The sequence below is a fragment of the Gopherus evgoodei genome, chromosome 24 (assembly GCF_007399415.2).
Source record: "Gopherus evgoodei ecotype Sinaloan lineage chromosome 24, rGopEvg1_v1.p, whole genome shotgun sequence".
NCBI classification, from domain to species: Eukaryota; Metazoa; Chordata; order Testudines; family Testudinidae; genus Gopherus; species Gopherus evgoodei.
This window is the reverse complement of record NC_044345.1, coordinates 3,132,479-3,154,745: the sequence shown is the minus strand read 5'-3', so window position 1 is coordinate 3,154,745 and position 22,267 is coordinate 3,132,479. Positions and strand designations below refer to the sequence as shown.

Here is a 22,267-nt window from a genome sequence, read left to right as displayed (position 1 = left end):
TCACCACCATTGCTGCTGACATCAGTGATTAAAAATAAGGATTTACTACTTCATGCTGTGGTGTTGTAGCAGGTCAGGCCCAGGATAATAGACAAACAAGGTGGGGGAGGTAATATCTTGGACCACGTTCTGTTGGCGAGAGAGCCAAGCTTTCACGCTAAACAGAGCTCCTCTTTGGTTAATAAAAGATATTAGCTCCCCTTGTCACTCTTTTTACTACTTTGACACTTCTGAGCCATGCTTCTGTGAGCAAGGAGCTGGATATTACTAGACTTGTGTACTGCTCTGTGGGTGATGAACAAAGCCCCAAAGTTCAGACAAACATCCCTGTTCAGGAAAGAGAGCAAAGCATGGGCTTAATTTTAGGCATATGTTTAAGAATTGTCAATGTCGATGGAGCTTAATCTCATGCTTAGAGTTAAGCAAATGCATAAGTGCTTTCCTGAATCGGGGTCTACATTGCAATTACTGAGCCGATCAGCTACTGCCCTGTGCCACCACTGAAGGCATGATCATCTACCAGAGCAGATGGTGGCTAAAACTTTATGGCGGCTGATGCTGTGAAAGAGGGCAGGCTGAGATTATCAACCCAGCATTTCCTGAACTGCCTCTCTTGTGAGTTGATCACATCTGAAGCAGAGTGGCTGAGACACAACGCATGCAGGCCCTGCTATGCCATTCGTAGGGTCACTTGTGCAGAGCCATGAATCCAGGGGGTGACTCTGGGGATTTCGAGTTCACTTGCACTTGCCTTATGGCTGAAAGTCCAGTGCAAAAGGACCACAAATGAACAACAGAGACATCAGTGGGAGAAGTTGCTAGTGATGTGATGCAACAGAGAGGGGCACCTATGTCCCTGCCCTGCAGGAAGGGGGTTGCAAAGAAATCACTAGCCAGGCTGGGAGGCTTGTGGGTTACAGGGGAGTGAATGGCGGCTGAAAAATAAATGGCCAGAGAGGCAGCTGGTGTCAACTGTTTGAGTTCTGTTGACATCAATAGAGCTATGCCGGGCTGTACTAGCCAAGTATATGGCCTGTGACCTCAGTGAAGCTAGGAATATGGCCTATTGACTGCAATGGAGTCATTAGGGTGAACAGATAGCAAGGGTGAAAAATTGGGACAGGGTGGAGGGTAGTAGGCACAAAGATAAGACAAAGCCCCAAATATCGGGACCATCCCTATAAAATGGGACATGTGGTCACCCTAGGAGCTATGCTGGGCTGTACTAGCTTGGGATATGGCCTGTGACTTCAATGGAGCTACCCTCCTTTATACTAGTTTGAAGAGCTGGGCCATAAAACAACCCCCCCTGACATGATTGCACCTCTTAGCTGAGACATAAAAGGGCTTTTGTCAAGAGCAGGGGGTTAAGCCAGAGTTCTGGTCATTATCATGATTACAGTAGCAACTACGGCCACTGGCTGAGATTGGGGGTCTATTGTGCTAGGTTCTGCACTATAGCCTACGCCTAAAACGCTGTAGTCACACACTGCAACTTGCCTCAGGAGGAAGTGGTTTTTTTGACAAATTGTCACATGCCGCAAAAGGGAATTTCAAATGCTCTTTAGATTCGTTGAGAATCCGGTCACACCCGTGCATTACACTTCCTCGGTAAAGTAATTGTTTTAGAACTAATTGGCCTGTCTCTCATTTACACCAAGTCCTTTTTATCCCAGTGTAAAGGAGTCTTAATGCAGGTGTACTGTAATTTAGTCCCATATTAAGGCCCTTTTACCTGGCTGGTGTAAGAATCAGATCCTTTGACAACGTGACTTGATTAGAGGAAGCCCTGGTTTTAGATTGCCGCCATGCTGGGGAAGATGGTAGCGGCTGTTACAACCTTTACATGCCTGATGATGCTCAGCAACTTACAAAGTAAGACAAACATTTTATGTTTTCTCTTGAAAAAGGCGCTTCCTTCACATTCCTCTTCCAGCTGTCCTGGCATTTCTCTTTATGGCTCTAAGACTGATCCTTCGCAATGGGCAGGTGCCTTTCTAATGCAAGTTCTTTTGCAGAGCTGTCGCTCCAAAACCTCTCCACCCTTTTTGGATCTGAGTTGCAGATTTAGGCTATGTGTGTGTGTGAGCCTGCTAGTGATTTGATCCTTTCTTAAACTTCCCTGCTTTGTGCTAGATAAGTTTTATCTTGGAGGGCTGGGGGTGGGGGAAGGATAGCTTGTTGTTTCCCTTTAGCGTCTGGCTATAGAAGTGACTAAGATGGTGACAATCAGAGGGAGGGAAAAATATGTTGGAAGTTTTCAAAAACTTCCCATTAAAATTTCTCATCAAAATTTGAAATTCTGATCCAGTGTTTTGCTAACATTTCTTTATAAAGTGGAGCACAGCTGCCTGTTCCTTCCAAGTTACAGTTTTCTGACTCATCACAAGAACAGGCTTAGAAACTTATTTTTGTTTTTTAAATGAAAGCCCATTTTTTCCATCACAGAGACCAAAGCTGAGTGGCGCGCAAGAGTCTTTGCATCAAAGCTGCAGAGAGATTGTTAGAAATCATTAACTGTATTTAGTTGGAGAGCTGGAACTACAGATATTTCCTTACCATGCCTAGTCTTTGTTCACTGAAGTCAGTTAGAATCATGCCCATGCACCAAAGGGCAGAAACTAACCCCAGCCCACAGACTGGAAAGCTCCAGAGAAAGCTTTTGGAGTATTTGAGTCTCCAAGGATCTAGAAGCTTGTCATTTTTTTATCGACAACATTTGTTCCTGTACACACTGAATTAAGGCCATTGAAACCCACACTTCTGGTCAGAAAGGGTTGTTTTTTCCTCCTGTGTACAGTACTACAGTGATCAGGGGAATCAGACAGGGGTTTTGCTCTACTTACTCCGAAATAGGGATTCTGTTGTTGTCAACTCTTGTAAGTTTGTTGCGAGTCTTGGTGTTTTTCTAAAAATTCCCAGCTGCTGGAGCCCTGTGATTATGTGAGAATCTCACTTTTTTAAAGAAAATTAAAGCTAAGTTTCTAGCCCTTGTTGTTGTGGAGAACAGCTTGAAAACATGATCCATAAACATTCAAAACCCAGCAGACACATAAAGATCCCCAAATTAATATTTAAAAAAATACAATCTCATGCGTGAAGGACCTTCTTCGTGATTTAGGGAGAAGCAGGGTTGGCAATATGGCGGCGGTGGAGGTGGGGTGCAACAAGTTGGAAGTTGCACTTTTTAGAGGCGTGTCAGTGCCTTCAATGCTGGTGTAAAGGCTGGTGTATTTATTAATCCTTATGTCATCCATTACATGCCTATGGCAATCACACGGTGTTTGTGGTTGCCCCCACCACCCAAAAAATGGCCTTTTATGGTAGTTCTGTGTACGGGAGAAGATGGCCCAACTTAGTAGGCTGAGCTGAAGCAGCAAAAACAACTCTGTCTCATCATCACGCAGCAGCTTACAACACAGCAGCAATAGTGAAGCACATACAGCGAATCGAGAAACCATAAAGTGGTAAAAGGAACTGAACTTCCCCCAGAGTCAGCAGCAGTCATGTGTAGAGCATTTTGCTTGATCCAAGCAAGAAGAAAAAACAATCACCCCTAGCTCTTCTCACTTATGGATTTCAATGTGCTTTTTAAAGGTGGTTGGTACTTTTGTCTCCATTTCACAGTGGGAGAAACTGAGGCACAGAGAAGGGAAATAACTTCTCCTAGCAGGACAGCCAGGAATATAAGCCAGGTCTCCTGAATCGCAGTCCAGTGCTCTAGCCACTAGGAAATACTTCCTCCAGTGAATAGAGCACACTTTGCTTGCTAAATTATCAGTTCAAAAGGTCTAACTTATAAATATGCATGTGTTTAACACACCTGATGTGTGTGTATGTCTGTCCTCTCCCACTCTGGTGCTGGTGGGTAACAATCTACTATTACTACCAGCTAATGGAGTTAGTTACTCCTTTAGCTCAAGTGTGAGACATCGGTTCTGACTGCTGATAATCCCTGACCCTAAAGATGACCCCTGCTGGATTCACTACCGATGTCACTCATGAAGATGCTCTTTCCATGATTTAAAAAAAACCAAACAACTCCCTCAAAAGACGAAATGGCCTCTGAGAAAGGAAATGATGGGGCAGAAAGTGGGTCAGCATAAAGCAGCCTCTCCTGCTAATTCCGGGAGATTTCTAGATGGGGTCAGTGGGTGGAACAGGAAATGTAAAGGGTGAGACCATTGTATGTTGGTTATTGACTAGGACCCCAGAGAACAAATTAGGGGCAGGAGAGGAATTAAAAATGGGTGCAGTCTGTCGGAGAAAAACTTAGTTCTTACTTTTTGGTTGGGTGCAGCAGAGTCAGATACTTCATTTTCTCAAGCAATTGCATAGAAGGAGGGAGTGCGCTAGGACACAGGGTTTCCCTCCTAGGCAGGTCTCTCTACAGGTAAACAATTCCAGCAGCATGTATACTTTGTTACATACAATAATAAGCAACATCTGCATTTCGTTTATACATAGGTCATCCTGATATCTTATTTTTCTCACTTCTGTTTAGATGCCAGTCTACATTCCTCATTATCAACATAAGGTCGCAACAACTTCTCACACAGTTCTTTCCCACTTGCCTCACACAATCTTCACTTCTACAAATCTCGTGTTATTAGGGTTACAGCTAGCCTGACTCTTGCTAACAGAGACTGTCATGCATTAAGATCCCCTACAAATCCCTGTCAGTTCTTTCTCTACTTCCACACAGCCCCTCCCCTTTTGTACTTCTAGTACAAAAAATATTTTCAAACCTCCATTTGCATTAAACCTTGGATATCAGATTCTATGTCAGATGTTTCAACCTTAGGGGTTTTAATTGGATGTAATGACAATGCATCATTAGCATGGGCATGAAAGGTATTACTATTATTACGTCTTTTACAACAACAATAACATAATACTAAATTAAATAACAATAATACAAAAATCAACATTCCCATAATAATAATATGATGGGGTTGTTGTACAGTTTTAGTCACAAAGCACAATACATCATACTTAGTACATAAAGTAAATACTCTATAAGCTATATAAAAGGCATTCTTTTCAACTTGATATATATTTTGAAGCATATGAATTTGCCCTTGTACTTCAGAGATTCTTTGAACCTCTGGTAAAAATGAAAGCAAATCTTTGAAATTGATCAGGCACTACTCTAGTCCAACCTAAGGGCTACTTGTAAAATTCTATCTGCAGACCAGTAAATAATGTGATTGCCTGCAGCAGTAGTGAGATTAATATGTATATCTCGCAACATGGTGGTTTCAACATATACACAGCTATCATTAGCTTCAAAAAGTAGGTGTCCTGTCAGGGTAGTTCCTTGTCCCCTACCCTCCCAGCAAATGTTGTGAACAGTGACAACTTCCCCTGGCTTCAGTTTACAGATACACTGAAGCTGTGGGGGTTCTAACAACCAAAATGTCCATTGACTACCTATTCCTATCCAAATGTCAGGTGTTATTCTAAGGGCACTGACTATTAATCAGTTAGGCATACCAGGGGTCTAATCTCCCAGATGTCATGGTGAATCATCCAGTCCCACATGCATCCTCCCCATGGATCGGGCAGGATTTGGTATGTGGGAGCGCACACCCCTCTAACCGGTCCATATGCTTGGGAGGAGCACTGTGAATGTCCACACTTCCACCCAAGTCTCCAAGTATGTCTCCATGGCCATAGATCAGATGGTACTCCTGATGTGTCTGTAAGGGCAATGGGCTATGCCTGGTGCTCAAGATCATTCCGAATGTCCATCAGCTGGTCATTCAGGAAATCTTGAATTTCTGAACATGCCAGATCCCACTGCAATGCCTTCCCAGCCTCAGCGATATTCAATACCATCTCTGTCAGCAACTTCTGGGTCACAGAAATAAGGGCGGAAATGACATGTAACTCACCAACTCCAGCCTGTACTTGGGTTAGCTGTGCCTCAGAAATAAGGCCAGTGGCCTTCTCTAATTGGCACAATTTCTTATCATGTTCTTGGCTTTTAAAAATATTCCAAATTGCTGCTGCACTGTTGGCCCCATCCCATAGGGATCCAGTCAAGTCCCTCTTTTTCTAGAGGAAATAACCCAGGCCCTCTGTTATGCTAATCTAATGGCAGCTCCCTGTGAACAATTTGGGTATGGAGAGGTGATCTGGAAACTAGATAAGGGCAATGTAAATTTGACAGTCCCTAGTGTTGTATTAATCACAGTCCATTGATATCCTAATACATCTCTCTTTGGTGTAGGACTATACTACATCTGTTGGTTGTATACCTTTATATACTTCCAAGAGGCATTAATATGAATGGCATAAGAGGGGGTGTATTGCAATAGGTACAGGTAACATTATTAGTCACTGGAATCATTTCTATACAGGTGAAATTTCCAGTGGCAAAACAAACTCTTTGGGTATTTGTTTGATTATTCACTAATTGGGTGACCAAATAACAATAAGGGCCTCTTTCATGTAACACATTGCAAACTCCAGGAACAGCCATCATATCTACTTCACTATGGAACCCATCAATTTCCATTACAGATTCTTGGGGTTCATTTGTAGTGATATCATAGATTTCTATTTCCACTGATCCATTCTTTTTCCACTCAATTGTTCGCTTATATGGGATATTCTGAACTTTAAAAAAAAAAAAATTCCAAACAATCTTTAAATAAATCAGAGCGTGAAGGCCTTGGCCATTGGTTTTATCAGATAGATGGCATTGTCTGTATTTGGATGTATTACAGGGATAATAGTGCAATGGAGGACATGGCAGGGGCAGTGGCAACAAGATGCCTTTGATACTTGTCATTTAAAATCCAATTAGGGAGGGTCACAAATGCTGAAGGATTTATCGAGACCACAGGATGCAGCCTGTAGAATAAACCCCAACATCCAATCAATACCACATTCCCAAGCATGGGTCCCACAGATTTCTTCCTGCCAGTGTATAATTCTTTGTTTCTTCACCAGGGTCAGTTCTTAATGTCTTTTGTAGTCAGGAATCCCTGGACTTTGATGGTTTCAATGGAGCAAGTGTTCCTTCTTTTTTTCCTGAAACAGTCATGGTTCAGCATCATACAGGGGAGAGGTTACCAGCACATCACCCTGTAATGGTTTTGCTTCTTCTAGAAAAATCCAAAGGCACAGTAGGTCTGTAGGTCTGCTAAGAGAGAGGTTACTAGCACTTCACCTTGTCCTTTTTCCCTGCTGTCCAGAAGGCACAACAGAGCTAGAAGGAGAAATAGGCTAATCATTAGTAGAAGAATCCTCCCGAGAAGGAGGGATGTTTTTGCAGTGAGAAGCATGGGTCCAAGCAGTCAGTCCTTGGCACTTCACAGATGTGTTGGTAGTTAGCAGGACTTAATAAGGGCCTTTCCAGCATGGAGCCGAAGCAGTCTTTCATTGGTGGACCTTATGTAGACTCGGTTTCTTGGTTTCAATGAATGACAGGGCTGATAGGGTCTTCTGGGTAGCACTTCTTTTACCTGTGAGAAAAGAAACCTAACACATTTCATTAATGCCTAGCAGTGTTTTGCAGATCTCATAGCTGCTTGAGCACATCCAAGCCCCCCCTTGTCTTTGTTGTCAGTCAAGCCTTAGCTGTGAGCAGTGTCCTTGAATGGGGCCAGCATCTTATCTTTGGACTGAGCTTGCTAGCTATTTTTTTCCCCAGTCAATTTGTTCTGTTCTTTTTCCTTCTTCCCTTCTTGGCTTCTTTTAACCTACAAAGGAAACTTGCATTCTTTACTCATACACCTTTTCCCAACAATGAGCACGTACACATTGCCATTATACAGTACATTAGTCTTATTATTCAATGTATGCCACATATACCCTTCCGTTAATATAAATTTATTACAGAGCTTTGGAGCAACAAGCCAGGACAAGCACACCCACTTTGAGGTGTCCACTCAGTACAACCTCTGGTGTCCAATAGCTTCCCATCCTCCCCAGCCCTCTGGCTGGAAATCTGAGATAGCCAGAAGGATCCCATGTGCAATATGGGGAGTGGGTTAACCTTTCATGTCCTTGCTTCCAGAGACTGTTGGAATGCAAATTTAACAACAATTTTTCACTTAAAAGATCTGGTCAATGAAGCTCCTTTTTCTTACTTAAGCAAATGTATTAGACTTTAGTATATCACATTTTCCTGATTTATCCAAACACCGTATTTCAAGTTGAATAAAACAAGTATTTGCATTTTGATTTAACCGTTCTGTCTGATTTTAAACTAGACTATCCTATGAAACTATTAAACACAACAATTCTGGCCACGAGACACACACCACAAGACAGGACTTAGAACACAAAACATAATTCCTATTGTGCCAGTAAATGCATGGTACGTTAAATGCTGTTCAGCTGGCATCAGTTTTCTCTGATTATCTGAAAGACAAAAAAACCCCAGAGCTCTACCCCTTCTGGGCAGTCAGCCTTTGCTTAAAATATACAAATACCCTTGTTGATTTCAGGCAAAACAGAGGAAATACCCCATATTTTCTTGTATTTATTTCATAGGCAGCCCAGGTTTCAGTGGCTCCTACCTTATCAGTGAGACAATTTGCATTAATAAAGATGCTTTCTGGCTTACTTCTGGATCCAAAGCTATTCACAGCTTAAAGATTCTTACTTAAAAAGAGACAATTAACTTTACCAGAATTTTGATTGTCTTTTTACTTCTAACTCCTGCTTTCAAATACACAATGATCTGAAAGAAAACACTACTTATTGTAGCCCTTTAGAGTCTAATAGGATTTTAATTAAATAGCACTGTATACATTTCTTTAGCTAATTCGACTAAATTGTTCATAGCCAAATAATTGCAATCAAGTAATTTCTTTGCCTGAATTTATTTACAAACATTTCAAAGACAGCAAGAACTTTCCTCTTTGGCAATTTTACAAAGTTCAACTGCTGTTCCCTCCAGCAACTACAGAGTTAACTTCTTACTCTTTGCTTAAATCACTTGCTTGTTTCTCAGTGGCCTCTTTTATCAACTCAAATCACCATTTCAAGTATTGTCCTGGGTATTTGAAATCCCCCTGCTTATACTTACTTACTCCTTCCACTATGCCCTCAAAATTTCCATCCTGTTTTTCCAGTCTATCTGTTGCCTGCCCGTTTGGGCCCAATCCTGTTTTCCTCGCTGAACCATCCCTTCGATGGGCACCAGCTTGTTCCACTACCAATTTAGCTAGGAGGATGGGCTTCTCAACTAGCCCCCCACCCTTCCTGGTCTCTTCCCTTAAACATTCTTACTCACAAGGCTACCCGAGTCCTCCCTCGTGTGGCTTGCCACCTGGGCAAAAACGCATGGCCCATTGATGTTTAACTATTCAATTTCCTTTTGTGGCAAACACATGGCTGCTACTGCTCCTGCTGCTTCCAGATCTTCTTGTAGTCCATCTGGGTCAGGAATCCGCTCCTTAGAGCTGTCCTTGTCCTCCAGCTGCACGATTAACTGTGCCTTGGTGAACTTTCCAATGCATAACCCTCTCTTTGTGCACAGGATCACAATGTCCTTCTGAAGGAGATGGTGATAGGCCATCACTTCACCGTTCCCAACTTGCTTTGGACTCACAGGCCTGTGTGCTCTTAGCTCCCCCATGGTTTCCAGGAAGAACCCCTGGTGTGCCAGCCCTTCTCGAGGTTACCACTTCTTTGTAAGGATTGAGCTGCAGACTCCTCCACCCTGAGACTGCTCCTGCAATCTCCAGGGGAACCCTGCTCCTGCAAAAGTCCTTCTTTCTCCCAAGGTCAAGCGGCAAGCTCCTCCGCCCCTGAGACTGCTCGCTGCAGTCCTTGGGGACCCCGTTACTCCAACAGTCCTTCTCGCTGGTCACACACTCCCAGAGGTTAATCGCCCCCAGAAACTATCCCTCTCTGAGCCTGGTCCTTGGTATCCCCCCTTTGTTTTACTGTTCCCCAGTCACTTACTGCAAGCAGCGCCATTCACAGGGTGCAGTACATCCCACCACTGCCACCAGTTGTCACAGAGTCCCTGAGCGATGCTCTGGACCTGCTCCCCACAAAGCACAAATGGTTAAATTTTGACAGGTCCCTGAGGACCGGTACTTGCTTAGCCAGTGCTTCCTTTTCTGCCTGGAAGTCCTGTCTCAAGGCCTGCAACTTGCCCTGGGCATAGGTTTGAGTTGCTGCCTGGTTCATGATCTGTGCTCTTAATTGCTCAATTCTAGTTATCGAGTACACATCTCTTCCCTTTTCTCCAACTTCTCTATTGCCCAGTCCTGCTACGACTGGAGTAGATCCACCTGCCACCCTTCCTGGTCAACCAGGGTGGAGAGAGGAATGCTAAATCCCTCTTCAGTTCTCAGACTTACTGCAGCTGAGAGTGGGCACACCTTTAATCATGCAGTCCTCAACATGTAACACCAACAGTACCAGGCAAAGCAAACATAAAATAACAAGGATAAAACAAATAGATGGTGTGCATTCTTCAGGGCTCCCCCCGCCTCAATTGCCCACCAAACTGTGACAAATTTCTATCACCAGTCTATCCTTCATGTCAGGTGATCAGGCTGACACTGCAGCATCGTTGGGAGAAGATAAAGAAAAACACACCATTACAGCAGCATTTATACTTTGTTCCACAAATCTAAGCCCACACTGGAAATAAAACCAATACTTTGCATTTCTGTAGCAACTTTACTTACCAAGGAACAAAGAATGCTGACTTCAACTGAATCTTACCACAACAGTCTGGGAATTCACTGGGGATCGTTACACAGATGGGGAAACTGAGGCACAGAGCGAGGCAGTGACTTGCCCAAAGTCAGTGAGTTGGTGACAGTGCTGTCAGGGTATAGCCAAACTTGGCAGGATCCACCTGCTAGAGCACATGAGGAATATACTGGTGTATCAGTTAAATCTCCCCTGGCAGGAAGAATATCCTGTCCCTTCCTTGCTGCTTCATTGCAGCAGTAGCACTTTGTGGGGATTCCCCTCTGGATGAGCAACTGCTGTGCATCACGGGAGATGTAGGCTGGAGGAGAACAGGGGCATGAGGTTCTGCACTAGCCTAGGTGCCCATAGATGAAGGGAGAAACAGTCCGTTTTGATTTTCCCGTGCGCCAAAGAAATAGTTCAGCCAAAATCAACATTTTTCCTGTGGAAAACATCTTTCTTTGCGGAAACCACATTTGCCGTTTAACCCCCCGTGGATATTTCTAGGACCTCGCTGCTGAAGTTATCCCAATAATTTCAACATAAGAAAGCAGCATGGCAGAATCCCGCCCCTGGAGATGAACAGCCCGTGCCTGCTCTCGAATGCCAGTTTGGGGCACCGACCCCAAGAAATGGGCATCACCCTCGTGCCAGTCTCCCTGGTCTCTGCACTTTGAGGGACAGGCAGTCAGTGTCCTTTCATCTAGCTGGGCAGACCTCATTTGGCCTGCACCTCCCCCATGACACCTGCCCCAGGGATCTCCATTTCCGTTAGTGGTCTGTTGTCTAAATGGCGTTTCTTTCCCTCTTCGCCAACATTTTCTTTGCTTCTTCTTGCTCTTTCTTTCACTTCTCCCTTTGTGGGTCACTTGCATTTGTGCTAGCTCACACCTCTGTGCAGGTTGAACCCCCAGTTAGCTCAGGCGTTAACTCTATTTCAGCCAATGTTCTAGACAATCTCTCATATGTTCGTGTACCTGTTGGGTTCTGGGAAGTGGGCACCCACTCCGGCCCTGAAGGGGTTTAAGATTGCCCTGGGAGAGGGCTGTGGCAGGGATAAAAGCTGTTAGGCTGATTGGGGAAGTAGCCACAACTGGGCCATGTGGCCACACCCCAATCAGGCCCCAGCTGGTCTGTATAAAGAGGCCTGTAGAGGGAGAAGGGCCTGGCTGTGGGGAGCTGGAGACAGGGTACCTGAATGGAGCAGGGCTGGGGAAAGGCTGAGGAGCTCCAGCCTGGAAAGCCCCAGGCTGCAGCCTAGCAAAAGGCAACAGGTCCTGGGGGCTGCAGAGGGCAGCCCAGGGGTAGGCCAAGGCAGCAGGTCCAAACCTAACCTTGCCAGTGATGAGTGGCTGATACTGCAGTCTGCCCCAGGGCGCGGGGGCTAGACAATGACTGGCAGTAGCCTGATACTGAGGTGACGTGGGGATAGTAGGTGGGGGTTCCCCAGGGAGGGGAGACCCTAAGACTGAGGGGTTAGTGCCAGGGGACAGGGCCCCACATAACAGGACACTGGGTCTGGGAGGGACAAGGGGGCCAAACGATAGTGCGACACTGGCCTGCAGAGGGTGCTTCAATGGCTGGAGAGCTAATTCCCAGAGACCACCAGCAGGAGGTGCTGCAGGGGTGAGTCCCACATTGCTACAGTTCATCCTCGCTGATGCCAAAGTCACAATGCTCTGCTTGCAGCAGGCCCCCTTGGACACCGGCAGGCCCTTGTGCATATTATATTGTTGCTGGGAAATAAATGGTCAACAAGCTTTTTAAGTACAAATCTCAGAGTGGTTCAAGACCTAGTGGTCCCCAATCAAGGCTCTGTTTTGCTAGGGACTTATGTTACAACATAAGAATCCCTAGAGCGAGGGCTCTTTGTGGCTGTAGATCTGTGATACTGGGCCCGGACATCCCAAGGGGAAGAACAGAAAGTTAGGCCCCCAAAAAGGAGCCGCTGAACCAACTGATGGCATGGTGTATTGTTGTAGTATGGGAGTATACTGAGTAAGGGCATTTGTGAAAGCTTCTAATGGTCTGAATTTGATGGTCATTATGCGCTATGTATACAGACTGTGGTTAAACTGGACTCAAGGAACGCTCCATTGTAGAACAAATCAGCATGCAGGCAATTGGTTCCATTGCTCATGGGGGGGGGGGGCTAAATCTCATTTTGGGGGGCGCAGTCTGGAACCTGATTATCACAAGGGCTCAAAGTCCTTCACAAAAGAGAGCGAACAGCATTATCACCATTTTACAGGGGGAAACTGACGCACAGCAAGAGGTATTTGCACTAGCTTGTCCCAGTTCACCCAGCAACTAACTACGAGTAATGCTTGTTCCTTTGCTTCCCATTGCAACCCTGATTTTTGTCTGTTGACAGCTAATGAGGCCACAGAGGTGCCGAGCAATCGGGTGAATGGGATTGTCCATGGCACTGTGTATCTGAACCCCAAACAGTCAATCCCAGAGAAATACAAGCAGATCACCTGGTGGTTCAAGAAGTCCCTAAAGATCCTGACTAAAAAATGGGATCAGCCAGTGTCTTACCGCAATGGCTCTTTTCATAATAAACTGCATTACCATGAGAATCACACCCTGGAAATTAACCAGCTGCAGAAGCAAGATAGCGGCACCTTCCGGATGGAAGTGGAAGACAGCCAAAGCAAGAAGTCAAATGAAGATATCCAGCTGGACGTGTACGGTGAGTCGGGAGCAGCCTCTTTGCACAAGGGTCAGGGATGGTGAGGTTCAGGGAGCTAGAAGGGCCCCAATAATGCACCCTCCTCTCCCCACCCTGAAATGCCCACAAGGCAGCGGAAGGAGCAGGTAACAGCCTGAATGGGATGAAGAGGTTCCCAGGAAATGGGCCAGACCCTCAGCTCAGGTTCTGGGTCCAATGCACCATCGCCAGAACTGCTCTATCTGGAATCTTTGTGGCTGAGGCTTTAAGGGGAGGGGTCAGGTACCAACCTTAATGACGTTCCTGTTTTGGGACCTCCCACGATGGACCAAATGGGAACAGAGGCAAAAGCAGATTGCTGCCCTGCTGGCAGAAGTTGGGGTAATTGAGCCATCCAGACATCTTAGAGAAACAGTTACACACACGCCAGAAAGCAGGGAAGACCAGCTAGTGAGCGCCAGGAAGGCCACTGGGGGAGGGAGAGGCTCCATAAAAGAAAGGAGTTGATAATCCCCCAGGCTAAGCCAGTAAGGGCCAGGAAGGATGGTCTTGTAGCTGAGGCTCTGGACTGGCACTCAGGAGATTTGGTTTAGTCACTTAGGCCAGTGTTGCCAAAAATGACAAAGGATTTGAGATGCCCCATTTTCTGGGCACACTTTAAAGGGACCTGATTTTCAAAGTACTGAGCATCTGGGCTCTGAAAATCGGGCTCCCACAGGGGACGCAGAATTGAGGGACACACAGTCACTATTCACGTTTAAAAATCTTGCTTAAGGCCTTGGCCAGGGGGTCTCTTGGTGCTTCAGAGCGTGAGGATATGGTCATTGAATCCTGAGAAGTGCTGGGGTGATGGAGGCTAAGCACCCAGACAGAGCCCAGGGTCACATGCACTCTGCTAGGTGAGGTGGTGGGTAGACAGGATCAGGGGGGATACACAGGGAATTTGGTACTGTTAATCTAATGTCTGTGATCCAAACGAGAGCTGCATTTCATGACCTCCAAAATGTGGAAGGAAAATGATGACATCTGAAAACGTTCTCTCCAATGGGAAACTTTTTAAAATGAGATTATTCTAGTAATCTTATCAAAGGGAAGGTTAAAAGGTAACTCACTCTTAAAGCAGTACCACCACACAGAAGATCTCTGAAGAGCCCTCTCTTATCAAGCTAGCAGATAAGTGTAGAACAAGATTCACTGGCTGAAAGTTGAAGCTAGAAGAAAATTTTGTATAATTTCATGTTTGCGTTTAACGGGGATGGAAATGAACCACTGAAGCAGCTCACCAAGGCATCTGGTGGATTCTCCATCACTTGAGGTCTCCACGTCATGGTTGGACTCTCTTTCTAAATGATACACTTTCATCCAGCCACAAATCAATGGGTTGGAAGCAGGTGCCACTGGGTGAAATTGTCTGATCTGCATTACACAGGAAGTCAGACCAGATGAGCATCATTCATAGATTCCAAGGCCAGAAGGAACCATTGTGATCACCTAGCCTGACTTCCTGGATAACACAGGCTGGAGACCTGCCCCAAAACAATTCCTACAGCTGGTCTTCTAGAACAATGTCCCATCTTGATTTTAAAATGGGCAGTGATGGAGAACACACCACGCCCCTGGGTAAATTGTTCCAATGGTCACTGTTAAAATTTTACACCTTATTTGCAGTCTGAATTTGTCTAGTTAATAGACCCTCTGTATAAAATTTATATAGGCAACACCCCCAGCTGGTATAAATCAGTTTCATTGGAGCACCACCAGTTTACATCACCTAAGGATCCGGCCCATAGTTAGATCTCTGTCAGTATTTGACCTGTTGTTGAATTTCTCTTTTCTCTGTTTCCAGAGCCCATCCCTAAGCCCAGTGTGAAGGTCACTTCCAGGGTCAACAAAGATGGATGGTGCAAGGCCACCCTGGAGTGCATTGTGGCTGCCACCCAAGTGACCTACCACTGGTGTGAGAATGAAGAGGATTTAGTGGGCAATAATAGCAGCACACTGGACGTTGCGTTAAAGTCAGAAAGTGACGCATCTTACAAATGCATCGTCAGCAACCCCGTCAGCGAAGAGACGGGCTTCATCTATTACAGAAGCCCTTGCACATGGAATGGTAACATTCACTTTGCTTTCATTTATCTTGCTGCGTCTATCTGGCTGTGGAGCCTAGCTATGCAGCCACTCGGGTTAGGGCTCCATTGAAGCAGGGCAGCCATGGTTTTGGTGACTCTTGAGGGAGAGTCTTGTTCTCTGGCCCCCAGTGTGTATTTTCCCCCATGGGAAATCCCTTGCTTCCTCTTCGGCGGCACTTTAGTGGCAGCTCAAAGAGGAAGAGAGGGAATGAGGGACCCACTGCCGAAGACCCAGACATGCTGCACCTTTCCATTGGCTGCCCCAAGCACCTGCTTCCTTCGCTGGTGCCTGGAGCTGGCCCTGCCCAGAGGATTAGCCACAAGGACGGTGCCATTGCAGCTGGGCACTGGGTTCCAGAGCCAGCAGTGAGGTTCTGGGATCCTGTGTCAATAACTGAAGGCTCCTCTGGGTTTTGGGGGTGTCTCATTGGCTCATTCTGCACAGAGAGGAGAGAAACGTCATCCTGGGTGACTGAAGGAGCAGGGGGGCTCTCTCTGCACCCACAGGGATCACGGGGGGGTGGAGCGTTCAGGCCAGGGACAGGGCTGCTTTCCCTGTGTTTCGCTGGGCATCCTCTCCTTGCTTCCCTCTCCATCAACCCCTGCTCAGCCTTGCCCCCAAACACTATCTCCTCCTGTGGGTATTACATGGCAGAGGCAAGGCAGACTATATGTATTATTGTTAATAAATAGCTGGCGTGGCCTATAAATAACAGGCTCTTGTCTTGTTTCAGAGAAAAACTCAGCTGTGCCCGTGTCCATGGCTCGGAAGATGGCTGATTCCATTCTGGCATTTGGATTTCTCCTCCTCGTCCATAACTGGGTCTAGGGCTGGGGAGTCAAGAGAACGCAACGAACTCCTCCATTGCCTCCGCCTGGTGAAACACACAAGACCAAAATGAACACCAGAAATAACAGCGTTCGACAGTCATCTACCATCTTGCCAACACACTGGAGATTAAGCTAGGGACTTTCTTAGGGTATGTCTACATCTACAATTTTGCAGCGCTGGTTGTTACAGCTGTATTAGTACAGCTGTATAGGGCCAGCGCTGCAGAGTGGCCACACTTACAGCAACCAGCGCTGCAAGTGGTGTTAGATGTGGCCACACTGCAGCGCTGTTGGGCGGCTTCAAGGGGGGTTCGGGGAACGCGAGAGCAAACCGGGGAAGGAGACCAGCTTCCCCGCGGTTTGCTCTCGCGTTCCCCGAACTCCCCTGCAAACCACAGGGAAGGGGACCTGCTTGCACGGGGGTTCGGGGAACGCGAGAGCAAACCGGGGAAGGAGACCTGCTTGATTACCAGAGAGGCTTCCTCAGGTATGCTGGGATACCTGAGGAGGTCAAGAAAAGCGCTGGTAAGTGTCTACACTTGATTACCAGCGCTGGATCCTCTACACCCGAGACAAAACGGGAGTACGGCCAGCGCTGCAAACAGGGAGTTGCAGCGCTGGTGATGCCCTGCAGATGTGTACACCTCCTAAGTTGCAGCGCTGTAACCCCCTCACCAGCGCTGCAACTTTGTGATGTAGACAAGCCCTCAGAGAACTAAGAGGAAGATGATGTTGCGGAGACAAGGCCCACTACTTGTGTGCTATAATAGACTCACATCTGCAGAAGGGGCTCGGCTGGGGGGGGGTGGGATCCTGGCTGTTTATTGGATAAGAACAAAGGCCCTAAATCAGTTAAAATTCAAGCTATTTATTCCTTTCTTTATTGGGCTCTGGAGAATCCAGTTTAAAAGTGTAGCCACTCCAGGTTGTGGAAACAGTTGCCAGCTTCCACACAGTAAATAAGTCCCCCAACTTTTACAATAAGCCAAAAATCAAGTTAATCCCATTTCAAAACAAGGCCAAAACAAGCCAATCCCTAAGTACCCCAACACTCTATGGGACTAGATCCCCCAGGTGTGCAGTCTGGGACTGTGGTGGGCCCACTCATTGGAGCCAACTTTCCCCAGCGCTATTGGGTGCTCGCACCCCCCCATCCCTGGCCCCGCCCCAACTCCACCCTTTCCCTACCCCTACCCTGCCCCATTCCAACCCCTTCCCCAAAGTCCCTGCCCCAACTCAGCCACTTCCCTGCCCCTATTAGACCCCTTCCCCAAATCCCTGCCCCGGCCCCACCTCTTCTACCAGCGCGCTGCGGTTTCCCCTCCTCCCCTCTCCCTCCCAGCATTTGTCATGCGAAACAGCTGTTTCACAGCACAAGCTCTGGAAGGTAAAGGGAAAAATCAGACATGGAGCACACGCAGAGGCAGAGGTGGAGGTGAGCTGGGGGTGGGGCAGGGCGGGGAGCTGCCAGTGGATGCAGAGCACCCACCAATTTTTCCCCGGTGGGTGCTCCAGATCCGGAGGTGTTACATGTTACAACCTGAGGGATTTTGCACAACAACCCACCACTGTTCTGAGTAACCAGTGAAGCTGTGGCCTCCCTTTCCCGAGGGAATTGCACATACAAGCTAGAGCTGCAGGAGAGCTGGTCTCTCACCAACAGAAATGGGCCCAATAAAAGAGATTACCTCCCTCGCCTTGTCCTCACACAGCCTTGTCTCTGGCACTCAGCAATACATAAACTTAATTCAAGAAGGTTAACCTGTATTCAGTAGGGTTTGTCCAGGAAATTGCCACACCTGTGACAAATTATGAGGGATCTGGGAGAAAGGAAACAGTCCTGGGAGAAAGAAATAGCTGGGAAGCCTGCAGCAAGGTCAGGGCAAGGAGGCTCCCCTCCTCTCTCTTCCCAGCCGAGGATGAGCAGGGAGAAGGGGGCCAACGTACTTCCTCCCAACGGGAGAGCTGCAGACTCCTGTTTTAAGGAGAGAGGTAACAACTGCCTGAATTAACCTTCTCCAGAAGAGGGTAGGGGTTCCTGCCACAAGGAGAGATGGAGGGCTAGCCCAGGCCCAGGGCACAGGGGGTGGGCTTCAGAGCAACCCCAAATGCCAGGAGAACCTTTGCTTTAGTAAATATGTTTGTTCTGGACTATTTGGCACCAGCTTTTATTAGTAAACTAGTCCTCTGGAGAGTAATAGTGAGTCAAGCGGCCTGAAGTGGAGTTACTGAGTTCCTGAGAAGGGAAACTGAGGCAGGGAATGGGACACAGCCAGGGCAGTCACACCCCATGACAGTAACAAAAGGGGCATAAGCATGAAAGCAAGAGTGAGTAGGAAACAAATAAATACTCATGGCACCACCGTGACATTGGCAGCTTAGCCCACAACTCACGCTGCTTGCTGGTTGTTGTGATACTTTGGGGAAATCTCTCTAATTTATGATTTTGGTGTGAAGTTATGAACTCACTGTATGTACCTTTACCAAGCTGCAAACTCCATATGGAATGGGCAGCCTTTTGGCATCTCTGTTGTCCTTTCAACTCCATGTCAGAACAGGTGGGCGTAGGGGCAGCGGCCTAATGGTAGGGGGTCATTTAACTTAAGTGCTCGCCTGTTGAAATGTGATCACTCTCGACAACGGACTGGCTCCAAACTAGGAAAACTAGGTTAGCTGGGGTGAGGTTGCCTGGCAGTGAAGACACTTTTTGACGGTGACAAGGGAGTCACCTAGCAGAGGAGACTGAAAGGTTATGAAAAGGGAGGCACTGATCTAGTTGGGGATCATTTTTCCTCTGCTCAAGAAAGATAGGAGAAAAGCAATGGAACATGGAGGTGCTTAGGTGGGAGCCCTGCCTACCTAACTGCACATAGCTGGATCAGGCACTGAATTAGAATCCAGGGTTCTAGTCTCAGCTGTGCCATTGACCTACCTACCTTGGGCAAGTCACTGTGCTTCTTGGTGCCTCAGTTTCCCCTCCTAACTTTGTCTGGTTTATTTAAGCTCTGCAGGTCGGGGACAGTCTGGTTATAACACCTAGCACAACAGGGCCCTGGGCGTCCTTGTGGCCTCTCACACGGCTATCGTACTAACAATACCATTGATTGTGAATTGAGACCCTTTTTACTGGTTAGCAGATCTTTACCTATGGCCCTCAGTATGTGAGTCTGCTTGTTGGATGCAAATGTTCAGTAGCTGGTTTCGATGAGCAATTTTCAGGAATTGTTCAGTTCCAGCTCTTTCTGATTGACGGTTAGTGACTGGTTGCTAGGTGCCGTGGTATCATTTTTGCTCTTGGGTTAGGTACCTGAAACTGTCTTAGAGAAGTACCCGGGATGACATTTTAGGCGACTAACCATTTACAGTAAAAGGCTAAGAATCTTTCAAGATTAACAAGCATTTTCATAATGACCTGTGAGTTCTCCAAAGAATCACAAATAAGATAACAGTAAGTCCTCCTGAAAGGCAGACAATGCTGCAGAAATAATAGCATGCAATCATCTAAGTCATGAAACTAAAGCAGACTGACTAGGGGGCAGAGTTAAGGTTGCATGGACATCACCAGGCAGAACATTTGCAGGCTTTCGAGTGCAGAGCTGGGTGAAATACTTCAGGCAAATAACTTTTATTGGACCAAAAATGCAGATTTGGGCTGACCAAAACAATTCAGGAATTCTGGTTGATTTTGGTGAATTCTTGCTCAAGAATAAAGAAACTCGGAAAAGTTGTTTCCAATGGATGTTGTGGAATTTCACTCCAATTTATTTTAAAAACTCTTTAAAATGTTTTGTTTTATTTGGGGTTTTTTAAAAAAAAACAATTCAGGTCAGGTGATAAGTTTCATTTGATTCAAAATGATTTTTTCTTTGATTTGCTGAAAAAAATAATTGGAGGGTCATCAAGTCCAGGTCCCTGCACTGAGGCAGGACCTAATAAACTCAGACCTGCCCTAACAGGTGTTTATCCAACCTGTTCTGATGTATTTTCCCTCACTAAGGAATGTACCCATGGGTGCCTCACATACACACTCCTATCCTTGTTCTGAATTTTCTCAATCAGTTGCGCTCCAAACCTCTTTGTCCTGCTCCTTCCCTATGTGTTTACATATTTAATGCCAGTGGGCCTCCATTTCTGGGCCTTCCTGGATGCAGACTGATGCTTAGACTCCACCTGCAAGGTGATTTTTTTTTCTCTCTCCTTCTTTCCCTCTCGCAGGGAAGGGGTTAAATTGGGGTGCAGACTCTTTGAAGTTGGGGGGGGAGGAAGGAAGCTGTTGGAATGTTCCATTAGCCTTGCAATGTGGGGGGAGCTGTTCTATAACCCGGTTGTAAAAACGAGCCATAATCACCAGACTCACAAGGATACGTCACTAGACATGAGTGTGCACAAATGTGAACTGAAATTGTGTCTGTGTTGGGGGGGGGGTAATAGATTCCTCTCCTCTTCATCCCCCTCCTGCCCCTCAAGAAGAGATGGTTCAGTCACCTGTTACAGGTGAGACATACCTGGATGCTGCCTGCCATGGTAACTGCTCATCATGGGGGAGAGGTTTGACCCTATTAACCCTCAGAATGCTGGTTTGCCCCAGGGACCAGCCAGTTCCTGAGGGTTTGGGAAGGGGCCACCAGGGGGCGCTGTGCTGGGGTGCTGGCTTCTGGCCACTGGCAGCACCGGGCCCTACCTATCTCCCCCATCCCGCTCCATCCATCGCTCTCCTGCACCCCCATCCTCCAGGCTGCCCCCCTCCCATTGCAGAGGACAGACAGGAGGAAAAGGAAACCGGCTAATGCCACTTTTCTCCCCTCCGGCCTGTGTGTATCTGGCAGCAGCTCGTCCCTGCCCCCTATTGGAGAGGTACAGGGGGCAGTTTGTCTGTGTGGGCAGGACAGCCAGAGCTTGGGATGCTGTGGGGATGAGACTGCAAAGGGGAGACAGCGGGGGGGGCGGCAGGGGACCAAGGCTGGGTGTGGGTGTTGGAGGTGGAGCTGCAATGGGGCTATATAAGGATGATGGGGAGAGGAGGACTGAGGAGGGGAAGAAGGGGTCAGAAGAGGCGGGAGGAGGGAGAAGTGACCGATGTGTGTTGGGGGGAGTGGTAACAGAGGTAACATAAGGATATTACTCAATGGCTAATGCAAAGCATGGCCCAGTGGCTAGGACACTAGCCAGCGACTCTGGGTCCAGTGCCCAGCTCTACCAGACACTCCCTGTGTGACCCCAGGCAATGCTCTGAGTCGATTGGTGCCTCAGTTTCCCCACCTGTGCCATGGGGATAGCAGCACTCCCCTGCCTCATGGGAGAGGGGAGGGTTAGGGTAACTTAGAGACTGGGAAGTGCTCTGGTGCTAGGGTGACAGGCAGCCAGGTAAGTAGCCGAGGCAGAATGTGAAGGTGATTATTTAGGGGCTAGTTCCCCTCTCCCCCAAAGTGATCTACAACATTGCAACATCTGCAAGAGACAAGCCAGTTGTGAGAAATCTGGGGCCCTGGTACAGGCCCCACCCACTCTTATTTGGTCTTATTTACAAAGACATTAGAGAAGTTTGGGGGGCCCCTGGAGCTCAGGCCCCCCCTTTTCCTCCTGTCATATCTGCCCTGGAAAGAGGCTTCTCTAGGGTTGGCCACGGTCCTAGCCTAAGGCAAAGTGGTGTACTGGCCTAGGTTGTCCAGATGGACTTGCCGTGTGGACAAGGCGCTTCCTCTCTCTGGGATAATGACAATCAGCTCCCTGGTGCACTGGGTAGTGCTCACGCAGCACTTTGAAAACCACAACACTAGAGATGGGCCGGGCCTAATCTGAACTCAGGAGCTTCCAGAGCCAAAGTTCCAGTTCAGTATGATGTCCTAGGTCTTGAACCCAGGCCTGGGAGTCCTTGGATAGCTGCTGCTGCATCCTGGCCCCTGCACCCCCTGTCAGCTGAAACCTAGAGTGCCCACAAGCTGGTAGGACTACAACCTCA

The 22,267-nt window shown here is 47.2% G+C and overlaps 1 protein-coding gene across 2 annotated transcripts; it reads left to right on the top strand.

Annotated features, from left to right (window-relative positions):
- The first annotated feature begins 1,566 nt into the window (after positions 1 to 1,566).
- On the top strand, positions 1,567 to 22,242 carry CD48 (CD48 molecule). 2 transcript variants are annotated; one of them, XR_003997639.1, is made up of 5 exons: positions 1,567 to 1,875; positions 13,049 to 13,369; positions 15,195 to 15,458; positions 16,212 to 16,457; positions 22,156 to 22,242. XR_003997639.1 is itself a non-coding variant. In XM_030541754.1 (4 exons), the coding sequence occupies exons 1-4, from the start codon at positions 1,809 to 1,811 to the stop codon at positions 16,304 to 16,306; spliced, it is 747 nt and encodes a 248-aa protein (XP_030397614.1). In that variant the 5' UTR covers positions 1,567 to 1,808; the 3' UTR covers positions 16,307 to 16,523. The 2 variants fall into 2 exon arrangements, 1 of the variants encoding a protein (XP_030397614.1); XM_030541754.1 differs by lacking the exon at positions 22,156 to 22,242 and having other exon boundaries at positions 16,212 to 16,523.
- The last annotated feature ends 25 nt before the right edge of the window (positions 22,243 to 22,267 follow it).

Bases quoted from the DNA above. Each gene is read 5' to 3' on its own strand.
- CD48 (XM_030541754.1), top strand. From the start codon at position 1,809: ATGCTGGGGAAGATGGTAGCGGCTGTTACAACCTTTACATGCCTGATG. The intron at 1,876-13,048 runs GTAAGACAAACA...GTCTGTTGACAG, and splicing joins GATGCTCAGCAACTTACAAA to CTAATGAGGCCACAGAGGTG. The intron at 15,459-16,211 runs GTAACATTCACT...GTCTTGTTTCAG, and splicing joins AAGCCCTTGCACATGGAATG to AGAAAAACTCAGCTGTGCCC.